General features: G+C 40.7%; 1 protein-coding gene across 1 annotated transcript; it reads left to right on the top strand.

Moving 5' to 3' along the window:
• RBFA (ribosome binding factor A) lies at positions 1-12,430 on the top strand. Its single transcript, XM_035549707.2, has 7 exons — positions 1-188; positions 661-703; positions 2,008-2,184; positions 4,788-4,900; positions 6,105-6,189; positions 9,947-10,017; positions 11,701-12,430. Exons 1-7 carry the CDS (start codon positions 58-60, stop codon positions 12,089-12,091), a joined length of 1,011 nt encoding a protein of 336 aa, XP_035405600.1. The 5' UTR covers positions 1-57; the 3' UTR covers positions 12,092-12,430.
• The last annotated feature ends 1,708 nt before the right edge of the window (positions 12,431-14,138 follow it).

Below are 14,138 nucleotides of genomic sequence, written 5' to 3'. Positions count from 1 at the left end.
CAGGAGCCGCCGCCGCCGCCGGTTGCTCCAGCGGCCGGGCCGCGCCGCGCCGGGGGCATGTGGCGGAGCGGAGCGGTGGCGGGCGCGGTGCGGCGGGCGGTGGGGCCGGCCTGCTGCCGGGCGCTGCGCAGCTCGGCCGCCTCGTGCGGCTCCAGGAACCTGCTGAAGAAAATGCTCCACAAGAACAAGTAGGTGCGGGGCCGAGGGGGCCGGGCCTCGTCCGCCGGAGCTCCGCGTAGCCGCGGGCCGGGGTGAGGCTCTCGGTCTGCGCTGCCGTCGGCCGCCTCCTGGGGGCTGCCTCACGCCGGGCCTGGGGAACGAACGGGCTCCTGCGGTGACCGGGCTGGGGCCGCCCGCTGCCGGGCCGCCTGGGCTCGCGGGCACACGGGGGGGGTGAGGCCGGTTGTAGTTATCCCACAGTACGGAAACGTTAGCGCTTGTCTCCCCCTTGCCTCCCTGGTGTAACTTCTGCTGTGGACGGGAAGCATCACTGCGTATCACCCTAATGCGTAAATGTTAGGGGGGAAACTGGAAACTTGAAACGTAGTGGCGCGGCTGTGTGTGTGTCTTCAGGCAGGTGACGTTTTAATTAAGCAGGGTACCCATTATTTCTCTGGGTTGATGAAAGATAAAACTGTATGCCTCTCCTTTTTCCAAAAGAAAGAAGTTTTGGTATGACAGCCCTACCCTGGAGTCTAAAATGGTAAGTACAGGCTTCTAAAATGCTGTGTTCATCTCTTCCAGGGAGAACAAGCTTAAATTTCCTCCATTACCTGTAACTTTGGGAAAAGCATTTTCTGGTGGAGAAAGAGCAGAATTTAATGAGTGAACAGTAGCACTTCAGTTTTACTGTGATATGCTAGGATTGCTGCAAGAGAAGCTGTTTGTCAAGCTCTTCCCTTGACCATTTCTTCCTTTGTGCCATTCTTTAATCTGTACTAGCACCAGCACTTCCCTTTGTGGTTTTGAGCCTGTATCAAAAAACTGGTCCAGGTTAAAACTTCTGTATACACACTTAGTTTTAATCCACATCATTTCCCAGTAAGGTTCTCAGCAAGTCTTGGGTGCATATAACCTGTGCCTAGCACAAATAAGGGGATACGCTAGAAGAGAAAGCAAACAGTTTCTTATATAAGTGGCATTGCTGCTTTGTGGCAGAAAAAAAAAACAAAAAAAAACCACCATGAAACAGTGGCCAAGTGGAACAAAGTTGCTTTTAGGTCAAGTACAGCATTGTGGTCTTCTCTTGTAAGAAGTGTAGGAGTACGTGGAATAGATGTTCTGTGGATCCTTTTGGAAGAAGTGTCTGTTACATGGTTGCCTGTGATTTCAAGGAACTAGGTTTGATGATCCAGGAAATCTTCTCCAGACCAGTTTTGCTATGCTGAAAATGATAGTGTGCATGCTAGAAGTATCAGTGATTTGTGCATGCTAGAAGTATCAGTGATTTGTGCATGCTAGAAGTATCAGTGATTTGTGCATGCTAGAAGTATCAGTGATTTGTGCATGCTAGAAGTATCAGTGGTTGGAATTGCTTTTAGTTCTTACTGGTGGGAGGCAAATTTAGATCAGCAGTCTGAAGCCTCTGACTTCATTGCCTTTAATTACTAGATATGCTGGGATTTCTTTAACCTCTAGTTACAATTGTTCTCATAGTTCTCTGTGTGGGCAAACCACGCTGCAAAAAATAAGTGCATGAAACTTACCTGGAAAACAAATTATGTTTGGTTTTCAGGCAATCAATGTTTTTCAGTTAACACCAGCTATATTTTAGAAAACTGATTTATTGAGCTACAAAATAGTAAAGTAAGAAATTTTGACTGTAGTACATAAAGGTCAAAGATTTTATCAGTAGAAATATTCTTTACTGAAACATCTGATACATAAGACCTATATAAAGCCAGGACAGCTGCAACAATGCCATTCTAAGACTATACTTAGAGGTACAAAACTATATATAATTTCCTAATGTAAATTTGGAACAACTGTTTGTTTGTATGTTTTAAGATGTATGAACCAACCAAGTTGGCCTCTGTAATGAAAGATGACCATACAAAAACTAGGAAAGAAGATACCATACGCTGTAGAGTCTTGAATAGTCTTATTCATAAAGCTGTGTCAGAGATGATGAGTACCGGTGAAGTTAATCAAGAGCTTCATGACCTCAAGCTGGAAATCTGCAAGGCAAGTGAAAAAAGCTACAGTTTCTGTTGAGCAGCTGTGACTACAACTTGAGGCTGGTGTGGTGTGCTGAAGGAGCCCCCAGGTATTGTGATGCATGCGGGAAGAGTTTTGCAGCATTGCTGCTGCACAGCAAAATGAGCCTCAGTTCACCTTTCATGCGAGGAGAGTTTTGGCATTGTTGCACCTCATTTAGTAGACCTTTGTCAGTATAATGCTAATGCCACTTAGGCCAACTGAAAAATGGTGTTGCTGGTATGTTTTTTTTTCCTGTTATTTGTACATGTACAATTTGTATTGCCCTTTCAGAAGGAGGAGCCTGATTTTTACCAACACGAATGTATCTTTCCAGGAGTCTTTATGCAGCTGTGTGAGAGCTGATTCATCCTTGAGTCCCTTCATTATGACCTAAACGGGGCATGAGCTTAGAGCAAAAAAAGTCAAGACTTAAGACAATGGCATTGGCAAGCAAGGTTTCAGAAAAAATTAGCTACAAATTCCAATTCTGTCTCATTTTGTCATAATTCACAGGTTTAAAAAGGATATTACCACTGTGATTCAGGAACTAAGTCAGTCTCCATATTCTTGTTTACTGTCAGTAGTTCTTTCTGCTATGTCTGCTGTTCTTTTCAAATGAAATGATACAAGTGTCAAGCTCAAAAGCTTGACAGACTTAGCTTATTTGGTTAGAAGTGTGAAAAAAAAATCATACGTCATAGCCGCATCTATGACAAAACATTTGTCATTTACAATTGAAATGGATCTTTTTGTTGGCTGATTTCATTCTGTCTTCAAACAAATTATTAAAATTACATGTGTGAAGTTAATTTTTTTTGGATCAGTATGTGCATTGTCCTACACACCATATTTCTCTGTAGGGCTTTAGGGATTGCTTGTCTAACCCTGATGGCACATAAAAATACTGGCTGTTGTCAGCAAGCCACAGTGCTTTCAGGAGACATTGCTGTAAATGAAACAACATTTTTAACTTAAAAGTGAGGGAAAGAAACAGCCTTTTTTGAAATGTAGTGCAGATTTCTTTATAACAGTGTAGTGATTATTGTTAGTGTAGCACTGAGACTTGTTCCTAATTTATTCTTATGCTAATTCTGATCTGATATTGTTACTTTCATTATAGAATCATAGAATAAAGGTTGATCACTCTAAGATCATCTAGTCCAACCTTTAACCTAGTTCTAAAGTCCACCACTAAACCACGCTACTAAGTTCTAAATCTACATGTTTCTTGAAGACCTCCAGGGATGGTGACTCAACCATTTCCCTGGTCAGCCTGTTCCAATGCAGCACAACACTTGCAGTAAAGAAATTTCTCATAATATCCAACCGAAACCTCCCCTGGTACAACTTGAGGTCATTTCCCTCTTCTTGTCACTTGGTGCTTGGGAGAAGAGCCCAGTCCCCACCTTGTTATAGCCTCTTTTAAGATAATTGTACAGTGTGATAAGGTCTCCCCTGAACCTCCTTTTCCACAGGCTAAACACCCCCAGTTCCCTCAGACACTCCTCATAAGACCTGTGTTCTAGAGGCCTCGCTAGCTTTTTTGCTGTTCTCTGGACACACGCCGTCACCTCAATGCCCTTCTCATAGTGAGGGACCCAAAGCTAGACACGGTATTCAAGGTTGACTTTACCAGAGCCAAGGACAGAAGGACAATCATTTTCCTAGTCCTGCTGGCCCCACTATTTCTGGTACAAGCCAGGATGCCATTGGCCTTCTTGGCCACCTGAGCACACTGCTGGCTCATGATCACTAAGCTGTCAACTAATACCCCCAGGTCCCTTTCTGCTGAGCAGCCTGCCAACCACTCTTTCCCCCAGCCTGCAGCATTGCATGGGGTTGTTTGCCCCAAGTGCAGGACCCAGCACTTAGCCTTGTTGAACCTCATACAGTTGGCCTTGGCCCATCAGTCTGGCCTATCCAGATCCCTCTGCAGAGCCCTCTTACCCTTGAGGAGATAACACTCGTGCCCAACTTGGTGTCTGTAAACTTACTGAGGGTGCACTCGATCCTCTCATCCAGATCATTGATAAAGATATTGAAGAGAATGGGCCCCAGTACTGAGCCCTGGGAGACACCACTAGTGATTGTCCTCTAGCAATTAACTCCATTCCCCACAACTCTTTGGGCCCAGCTACCCAGCCAGTTTTTAATCCAATGAAGCACACACCTGTCCAGGCCTTGAGCAGACAGTTTCTTCAGGAGAATGCTGTGGGAAATGGTATCAAAAACCTTACTGAAGTCTAGATAGACCACATCCACAGCCTTTGAGATGGTAGTACCCTCATGTTGACTAAATATAGCGCTGTCAGTAACATGGAGGTGTTGACATTTAAATTCACTGGGCAGTGAATTGCATAAATAAAAAAAAACATCTTCAGGTACTGAACATAAACCATAGCTCTGTAAAGGCACCATGTAATTTTGGTTCTTAGAAGCAGGGATGAAAGAACACTTTCTCTTCAGAATTTAGATATCTAGTTTGAGTCACTGCATGTTTATTCGTGAACCAGAGGCTTTGTTGTATATGAAGTGTGTACGTGCGTATATAGATACAAATTTTTAAAGTCACATTTGACTTTTTGCAGGTTTCCCTGGCATCAAACTTCTCAGCATGTCGTGTGTACTGGAATCCTGCTGCTATTACAGAGAATGAAAGTTATGTTGAAGGTTTACTGCAGAAGAGTGCTCCACGTATACGGTACCACCATGTGATGAACAGTTAGACTGCTTCATAAATTCCTAGCTGTGTTATAGTAACAAATGAGTATTTCTGACCGTCTACATCTGACCTGTTAGGATGCTTTTGTATTTTATACATTTGGAGTCAGAGCATCTCCTGTGATGAGCCTCACAGGGATGGATGGCTGTGTCAGACCAGCTGTGAATTCTCCCAGTGGAGTGCAGCTGGTTTACTTGGTTTCTCTGCTTTCATAGGTTTGGACTGAACTGAGCAGAAAGAAAGAGGAGTTTGGCTAAAGTAGCACTTCATTATACTAGTGATGGTGGCCTGAATATGCTGTACTTAACAGTAGGTCAGAATGTGATGCTGCACAAGAGGATTGGCAATTACAACAGTTATCTCCGTACAGGCTCATTGTGCAATTCTGATCACTAGAGACACGTTGGACCTCTAGAAGGGATGACTGATTTTACAGAAATCCTTCACAATACTCAAAACAAAACAAAAATGTCAGGATGTTACCATGTATTGATGCATTTACTCATTTCTGGTGGAGGGTCCAATGAGTTTTCAGGATACCATGGAGACTTCTGTCTCCCTCTGTGCATGGCTTAACCCTCTGCTATCCAACCAGTCTGTTGGAAGATCAGGATTTCACCCCATGGGGAAGGTGTCATTGAAGCATAATTGTAGGTCTATCTCTTTTTCCTCTGTTTCCCGAGGCCTGTAATTCCTGCTCCATCACAATGGCCTCCTTTACTCTCAACAGCTTCCACACTTTGAGCAGGAACGTTGCTGGCTGGGAAGATGACAAGGGAAGCTCAGTCAGTCCCTCTTGCAGCTACCATGTAGGGCTAGTTGTCTTGCCATGCTGTGAGGGCTCTATCTCACCACTGTTCTCACTGTTACAGTGGGGATGAGGAAGCCAAATCAAGATTGGAAAGACTTGAACCAGCCTGTGCATATAGGAGACAAATCTAATACCATCACTACTTAGGGATCTACAGCTAATAATTTTTGTATGTTACACATTCAGAGTTGGGATTTTGCAGTGATGTTATTTAGTGCCTTAGCACTAACCAGAATGGATACAGGTCAGACTGTTAAGTTTTGTAATCTGGATCTTTAAATGTGTAGTACTGTTAGAATTAATTTAATGTATTTTACCTTTCCTCGAGGTGCTATACTGTTATTCATACTGGTGAATGTTGTATTTTTGCAGGTATCTCCTGATGAGTCAGCAAATTTTAGGAAATGTACCCCCGATAGTATTTGTAAAAGACAAAGAAGCTGCAGCTGTAAAAAAGGTAATTGTAATCCTTGACTCAACGTACAAATATCATGCAGATGTAGGACTTAAATATCATAATGTTTAGGAATACTGAGAAAGCTGATATATTAATTGCTACATTAAAAATCGGTCTTTGTCTATACTTGTTGTACTTCATGTTCCAAAGCGTTTTAGCAAAGAATCTTTAGTAAGATTGATGATTATATACAATGTAAAAGAACCTTTGCAGCCATTGCCTCATGTTGTGGTTTAGCCCGGCTGGCAGCCAAACACCACACAGCCGTTCGCTCACCCTCCCCCCTCCCTCTCCGGGATGGGGGAGAGAAACGGGAAAGTGAAGCCTGTGAGTTGAGATAAAGACAGTTTATTAAGACAGGAAAAATAATAACAATAATAATAATAATAATAATAATAATAATAGTATTAATAGTAATAATGTGTACAAAATAAGTGATGCACAATGCAATTGCTCACCACCCGTTGACCGATGCCCAGCCTATCCCCGAGCAGCCGCCCCCCCACCCCGGCTAGCCACCCCTATATATTGTTCAGCATGACGTCAGATGGTATGGAATACCCCTTTGGCCAGTTTGGGTCAGCTGTCCTGGGTCTGTCCCCTCCCAGCTCCTGCTGCACCCCCAGCCTGCTCGCTGGCAGGACAGAGCGAGAAGCTGAAAAGTCCTTGGCTTGGTGTAAGCACTGCTCTACAACGATTAAAACATCAGCATGTTATCAGCGCTCTTCTCATCCTAATCCAAAACATAACACCCTGCCAGCTACTAGGAGGAAAATTAACTCTGTCCTACCTGAAACCAGGACACCTCATTAACTTTTTTTTGAGGCTACTATTAAAACTTCTGAAGTGAGAAGCTTGTGACAGATAATTAATTAGGCTAAAAAATAAATCCTAAAAAATGATATTACATTTTTAAGGAATAATACATGTTAGCCAATATATGGTATGGTCTGGCATACATGATTCTGTATAAAATGAGGTCTGAGAAGCTGTCTTCCATATTTTAAATATTATGTGTTTTTAAAATGTCAGTGAATCTAATCCGTGATTTTTAGTTTTTTTACGCCAACCTTTTTCCATTTGTGAATTGTTATAACGTTTCTGGGGAAAGACATATCTTTGCATAGAGGATGTAAGCTCACTCATACTATTTTTTTCTCCCTTCTTTTTAACTTACCTTTATTATTTGTTGGGGGATCCTGTTGTTTCCCCTAGTAGAATGGGTCTCACCAGGCATCTGAGATTCACTCAGAGAGTCAACTCTTAATTAAAGCAACAAGAATTTAGTGGTACTTATATATCAGTTCAAGCTGGGTGCCTCTAAGGAGGGACCCTGCTCAAAATTTTCCATGGGTTCTTGTACCTGTAGAATCTTTGTTTTTGTCCTCTATAGTCCAATCAGTTCTCAGTACATATATGTTATGTTCCTTCAGAATGGTGGTTCTTTGTTGCAGGGCAGGATGGCTTCTCTTACTGCCCACAGCAGGGTGGCTTCTGTTAACTCGGCAGGCTCTGATCTGGTGCAGCCCTTGGTCAATACATCCCCCCTTTCCCTATTGGTGTCACCCAGTACCCACACAATGCCATTCACAGTTGCTCAGTCACCACTACATACCAGGTTCAGCTGATGCAGAGCTCATGCTGTGGTCGAAGGCATCACTAAATTTCCTCCACTAACGTGAAACAATAGCTACCTGAATTCCTTACATACCAGCAGCTTGTTTCTCCGAATACTCATTTTCTATCATGGTGTGGAAATAGTTTTAGAATAATGTTATTTGGAAATTCACTGTTACTAGGACTGTGAAGTGAGAATCCTAGAAGAGAAGAGTGACACCAATGAGTGAAATTATGTGCAAAATTGCCTCCTCAGGCTGTTGATGTGAATTTAAAGGACATTAGTTGAAAAGAGTATGTTAACATTTCTGTGCCCTGAAGTGCCTTATTCTTAGATGTGTTACTATTGTGACGATCATATGTAAATTCTGTTAATTACTTATGGGCTCATGTAGTGCATATTAGCAGAGCTGGAAGAAATAACAAGACTTCATACTCTCTAGAAATGCAGTAAAATGGCTAGAACTTTTTTTGGTGAAAAATTCTGACACTTTGATGACAGTGCATTGATCCACAGTGCAGATCTTTTTAACCTACATTAGCACAAGAATAAAAATGAACTAAACACTTCTGAAAGCTGTTCGTATTTGTTCATACTCTCCACCTAATCACCACAAGAATTTCTACACAACCTACCTGTGATTATGGAAGTGCTTTGTTTACAGTCACTGTGTTATTAACTTATATAGATGGAGCTACAAATAGCTATTCCTGCAGGCCCTACCTTTCAGGTTGATTATTATGGAATCTGTTTTGTTAATCAGTGTATCTCAAACTTCTTTAAACAACCACTTACTCTTTTTGAAGATGAAAAACCCTTGGACCACCTTACCTTGAAGTTGTCTGAAGCACAGGCACCCAGAAAGTTAACCACTCAAGATGTGCAAAAACCCTCCATATATAGCTCCTATCAGTGAATGGCACTAGAAAGCACTTGGATGGATCATATTTTCATACTTTGGAGACCATCAGATGTATGTAATCTACAGATTCAAATAACAGGGCTTGAAATAATGTAGCTGAAACGTTTTTAAGCTTTGCAAGAGAGAAGGAACATACTATTCAACTCTCATTAAAAGGATTAAACCCTGAATTAGAAGGGAAGGAATGCAAAGAAAAGAAGGAATAAAAGTTTTGAATGAGATAAACTGTACCTAATTGTGAAAAGTTTGTCATTACTGAATATACTAGATTTTTAGCATTTACGGGTTATATGTTAAAAGGGAACTTGGAACTCCCCTATAATAGAGACAAAAACTTGCAGAAATTGAAAAGAAACAGGCTGAGGGAGTTGGTGTAGTTCAGCCTGGAGAAGAGAAGGCTCTTGGGACACCTTATAGTGGCCTTCAAGTACCTAAAGTGGGGTGACAAGAAAACTGGAGAGGAACTCTTCCAGGGAGTGTAGTGATAGGACAAGGAGTAATGGCTTTAAACTAAAAGAGGGGAGATTTATATTATATATAAGGAAGAAATTATTCCCTCAGAGGGTGGTGAGGCACTGGAGCAGGTTGCCCAGAGAAGTTGTGGATGCCCCCTCCCAGGGGCCAGGTTCAGGGCCAGGTTGGATGGGGCTTTGAGCAACCTAGTCTGGTGGGAGGTGTCCCTGCCCATGGCAGGGGGGCTGGGATTAGATGATCTTTAAGGTTCCTTCCAACCCAAACCATTCTATACCTCTGTGAAATCCCAGTGTAAGGATGTTATGAAAAATGATTTGGAAGGCTGAAGTAAGACCATATAAAAAAAAAAAAATTACATCTATCACACAATCCCTAACCAGCTGTTCAGAATATACATAAGGCAAAAAAAACCCTTGTGAGAATAGTAACCCATGGCTCAGTTACACTATTTGACACAAACTTCCTAGGCAAGAAGGATAGTGCTTCTTGGCACTGTTGGAAACTAAAAAATTCACAAGATCTGATGTGATGTAAATTCAGCTTACAGCCAGTGAAGAATTATACCCTAACATATATTTTGCAGTAGTGAAATGTAAATGGAGGAAAAGGCTATTTTGAAATGGTTTTGCTAAGTATTCTAACGTAGAAAAAAACATACTGTTTTGTATTTGTTTCTTGTAGAGGTATGAACAAAGTAATTTAGTAGAGTGACTTTAATATGTATTGTCTTCGTGTATTTACAGGTTGAGGAATTATTGTCAATTGCTGATTTTGGACCTGAAGAAGAAAATATGTTATCTCAAAATGATTCCAGGTGAGTTTTTTGAATCAAAATAATACAAATGTCCATTTTCATCTCTGTTGACCAGCTTAAAATGGGGTTTGGCATGACACAAAGTTTATTTTAATTAGATGTGTATATTTTTGTTATCTCAGAGTTCAGCAAGGTGATGTAAGGAAATAAAAGGTAGAAAAGAGACTTTATGGAAGACCTTACGAATTAGGGGCCTTTTATTAACAGAAAAAAAAAAACAACAAAAAACCTAGGGCAAAAAAATGTAATCATCCCAGAAATTCAGTGGCGTTTTAATTTGTTGTTTAAGCTTTCTTTGCTAACACCACGCCCATTTATTAAAATTGAGAGAAAATATTTCTTACTGTATATGCTCTAGTCTACTTTCATATTTTAGTGCAGACACACTTTTATAGGTTATTTTGTCTGTGGTTCTTGTGCACAGGTACCTTGCTGCAGGTTTGCAAAATGACTGAATTGTCATTTGTAACACTATACTGTATATGCTTTTGGAGGCAACTAACCCATAAAGTGATGTCAGAGCATAGTTCTAAAAATCAGCTGTGTTTAACATCTATACTTGAGGCAACACAGTCATAAGACCTTTTTACTTGCAGACCCAATACTTATTCTGGTATTAGTATCTTAACTTCTATGAGAGAAGTATTTTTGGAACTTCTTAGAATTCAAGATTCACTGTGTTTGCAATCGTTAAACATAAAAAAAAAAGTTTCAGAGCAGTAATATTTGTTTCTTGCTGTTAGTCTTCTCATGAGAATAAAAGCCTTATATTTACCAATATAAATAGATTGCTCGCCTTCCATTTGTCCACTTTTTTACTGGCATAAGTTTGTATTGTTATACTTGTACATAGAATCATGGAATCATAGAATGCTTTGGATTGGAAGGGACCTTAAAAGATCTTCTAATTCCATGCCATGGGCAGGTACACCTTCCATCAGACATACCTGCATACATTTTAGTGATCAATCTCTCAAAATTAACAAAATGTTACTTAATTTAGCATTCTTCTATGAGGGATTTTTGGCTCTTGAGGGACAATGATGATGATCTACTAGCATAATGATTATTTGAACTGGATACTCAAAACCAGGAGCTTTCCACTGGTGTGCTGTAGTCTCTTGGTAGAAATGACTTTTCAGACTTTAATGTCTTATAGGACTGTTTATCAGTTGCAAATCAGAACTTGCTTCTTGGGGGAAATTGCTTGTTGTGACAGACTTTCCCACAGGGCACCTAACAGCTTGTTCTATTTGTATCTTGTGGGAATACTTCTGTCTGGCTTAAGGTGCTACATGGTCATTGGTATGTGTGTCTGATGTGTACTAGGCACAGGCAGCTGTTTTTCACTTCTTGAAAAAGCTAGGAGTGGTCTAACTTCCTTGGGGCTCCCAGATCCAGTGCTCACTCTGGAATGAAATTTTAATCTGGAATGTAGTTGTTTGCCCCCCGCCCCGAATCTGTTGAAATGCTGACCAGATTATACGTAGCCAGTCCACACATAGTGCAGTGGTATTGCTTCCTTCTTAACATAAGGAGCACAGTGCTGAACACAGGTCATTAATAAAGTCAAACTGAAAACTCCAGTTTATTTATAGGTTCCTCAAGTTGTCCCAATTTGTATTGTTCCTTAAATTATATGCAGGGGGGAAAAATACATATATATTTTTTTCCTTTCCACAGTAAACCATTCTCCTCAGCAACCCAATCTTCTGATTCACCCATGCGGTCCAATCTTTTTGGTATTGATCATGAACTGCTGAATAAGCAGATAATGGACTACAAAAGACTGAAGGTGTCAAGAGGTACAGAAAGCATTTGCTGGACACAAAAACAGGAGCAGCAGCTGTCAAAGATTCAAAAGAAAATGAAAAAGAAAAAGACGAGAAATCCTCCTGATGATGACATCACCCCACAGAAACACTTACTGGACAGATACGAAGCTGATTATTTGGATGATAACACTGATTCAATCTCAGACTATGAAATAGATGATGAATTACAGGAAGGGGTAAATGAATTGGAGGCAGGTGATGGCAAAACTCAAAGTCAGCCTCCTGTTAAATTGAAATGAAGTGGAAAAAGACACTTTAAAATGGAGGTTGACAATGGTAAACATAATTAATAAATAAATAAAACACTGAAAGATTACTTTTTTATAGCCTGTTTACCACTTTCTCTTTCAAAAAAGAAGTTTGCCACACATGGAGGTTTGCTAGCACAAGATGGTATGTAAGAAAAGTTAAAATGGTGTTTGTGACATTCTGTTAAGCAGCTTTAAAGCAGACACGGTTGTAGCGATTCCAGCTAGACAGCAGTTTTTAATAACAAAACATACGTAGTGCAACACTGTATGCTAAAACTTCTTGCAATTCTGTTATTTCCAATAAAATTATTGCTTCTGTGAAGAAATTTTATTTATTTATTTTTTCAGTAATCTGGATAAGAATAATCACTAAGTGATGGTACCTGCTATTTCAAGATCAGGTCAGGAAGGAAGAGGGAAATGAAATACTGACAGTGGAGTTCAAAGAGCAGCCTTCAGCACAGGAAGACCAGAAGAGGATGTTCTCTAGGGATCCTAGTCTAATGGGGGGGACTCATTCCACAAGAAGGTAAAACCCATTGAGGCTATGGCCAGTAAAGTTACAACCCTGAAAGAAAAATCAAGTTATTTATGTTAATATTTAGAAAATGACAGTTGTAAAAAGAGAATTGTAACCAGAAGAGAATGGAGAACTGCTGACCTCTTGAGAAAAATTGGGCAAAGCACTGACTGTGACTGAAAAAATGTACTGAAAACTCAAAGGTGGAAAAAAAGGAAAAAGAAAAAAAAGGAAAAAGGAAAAAAAGGAAAAAGGAAGAGTGCCTCAGTAACTGTTTAAGATTTAGAAATGAATAAGGAATCATATAAAATTGAGAAATGACACTCCTTGGATATATTGACCTTTTATTAAGGTTAGGATAGGGTTAGGGTTAGGGTTGAGTTAGGGTTAAGGTTATGGATAGGGTTAGGGATTTGGGTTAGGGTTAGGTTAGGGTTACGGTTTAGTTATGGTTAGGGTTTATGTTAGGGTTAGGTTAGGGTTTATGGTTAGGGTTAAGGCTAGGTTAGGGTTAGAGGTTATGGGTAGGGTTAGATTAGGGTTAGAGTAAGGGTTCAGGTTAGGGTTGGATTAGCGTTTGGGTTAGGGTTAGGTCTAGGGTTGGATTAGAGTTAGGGTTAGGGTTTGGGTTAGTGTAAAGGTTGGATTAGGGTTAGGGTTAGGGTTACGTTTAGATTTAGGGTTAGGGTTAGAGTTAGGGGTTAGGTTTAGGTTTAGCATTACATTTAGTGTTTGGATTAGGGCTAGGATTGGATTATAATTGCAATTAGATTTAGGGTTAGAGGTACGGTTAGAGTTTGGGTAAGGGTTCGAGTTAGAGTTACGGTTAGGGTTAGGTTGAGGGTTAGGGTTAGTGTTAGGTCTTGGAATGGATTAGTTTCACTTAGGGTTAGTGTTAGGATATGTTTTGGGGTTAGGGTTAGGTTTAGGGTTATGGTTAGGGTTTAGGTTGGATTTGGGGTTAGGGTTGCATTAGGGTTAGGGTTGGATTACAGTTAGCGTTAGTCTTTAGAGTTAGGGTTATGGTTAGAGTTAGGGTTAGGGTCAGGGTTAGGTTTGGGTCTAGGGTTAGGGCTAGGATTGGATTAGAGTTGGGATTAGGGTTAGAATTTTAGGTAGGGTTAGGGTTTGTGTTAGGGTAAGGGTTAGGTTTGGGGTTATGGTTACGTCTAGGGTTGGATTAGAGTTTCAGTTAGGATTAGGGTTAGCATTAGGTTTTGTGTTAGGGTTACAGTTAGGGTTAGCGTTAGTTTTAGAGTTAAGTCTGGGTTAAGGCTAGGATTGTATTAGAGTTGCTATTAGGGTTATGGTTAGAGCTAGGATTTTGGTTAGGGTTATGGTTCTTGGTGGATTAAAATTACGGTTAGGGTTAGGGTTTGGGTAAGGGTTAGGTTTAGAGTTAAGGTTAGCATTAGGATCAGGGTTTGGGTTCGGGTTAGCTCTACAGTTAGGGTTAGGATTGGATTAGAGTTGGGATTAGGTTTAGAGTTAGGGGTTGGGTTGGGGTTAGGTTTA

The sequence above is a fragment of the Cygnus atratus genome, chromosome 2, assembly GCF_013377495.2.
Source record: "Cygnus atratus isolate AKBS03 ecotype Queensland, Australia chromosome 2, CAtr_DNAZoo_HiC_assembly, whole genome shotgun sequence".
Lineage (NCBI taxonomy): Eukaryota > Metazoa > Chordata > Aves > Anseriformes > Anatidae > Cygnus > Cygnus atratus.
This window is presented reverse-complemented; position numbering and strand designations above follow the sequence as displayed.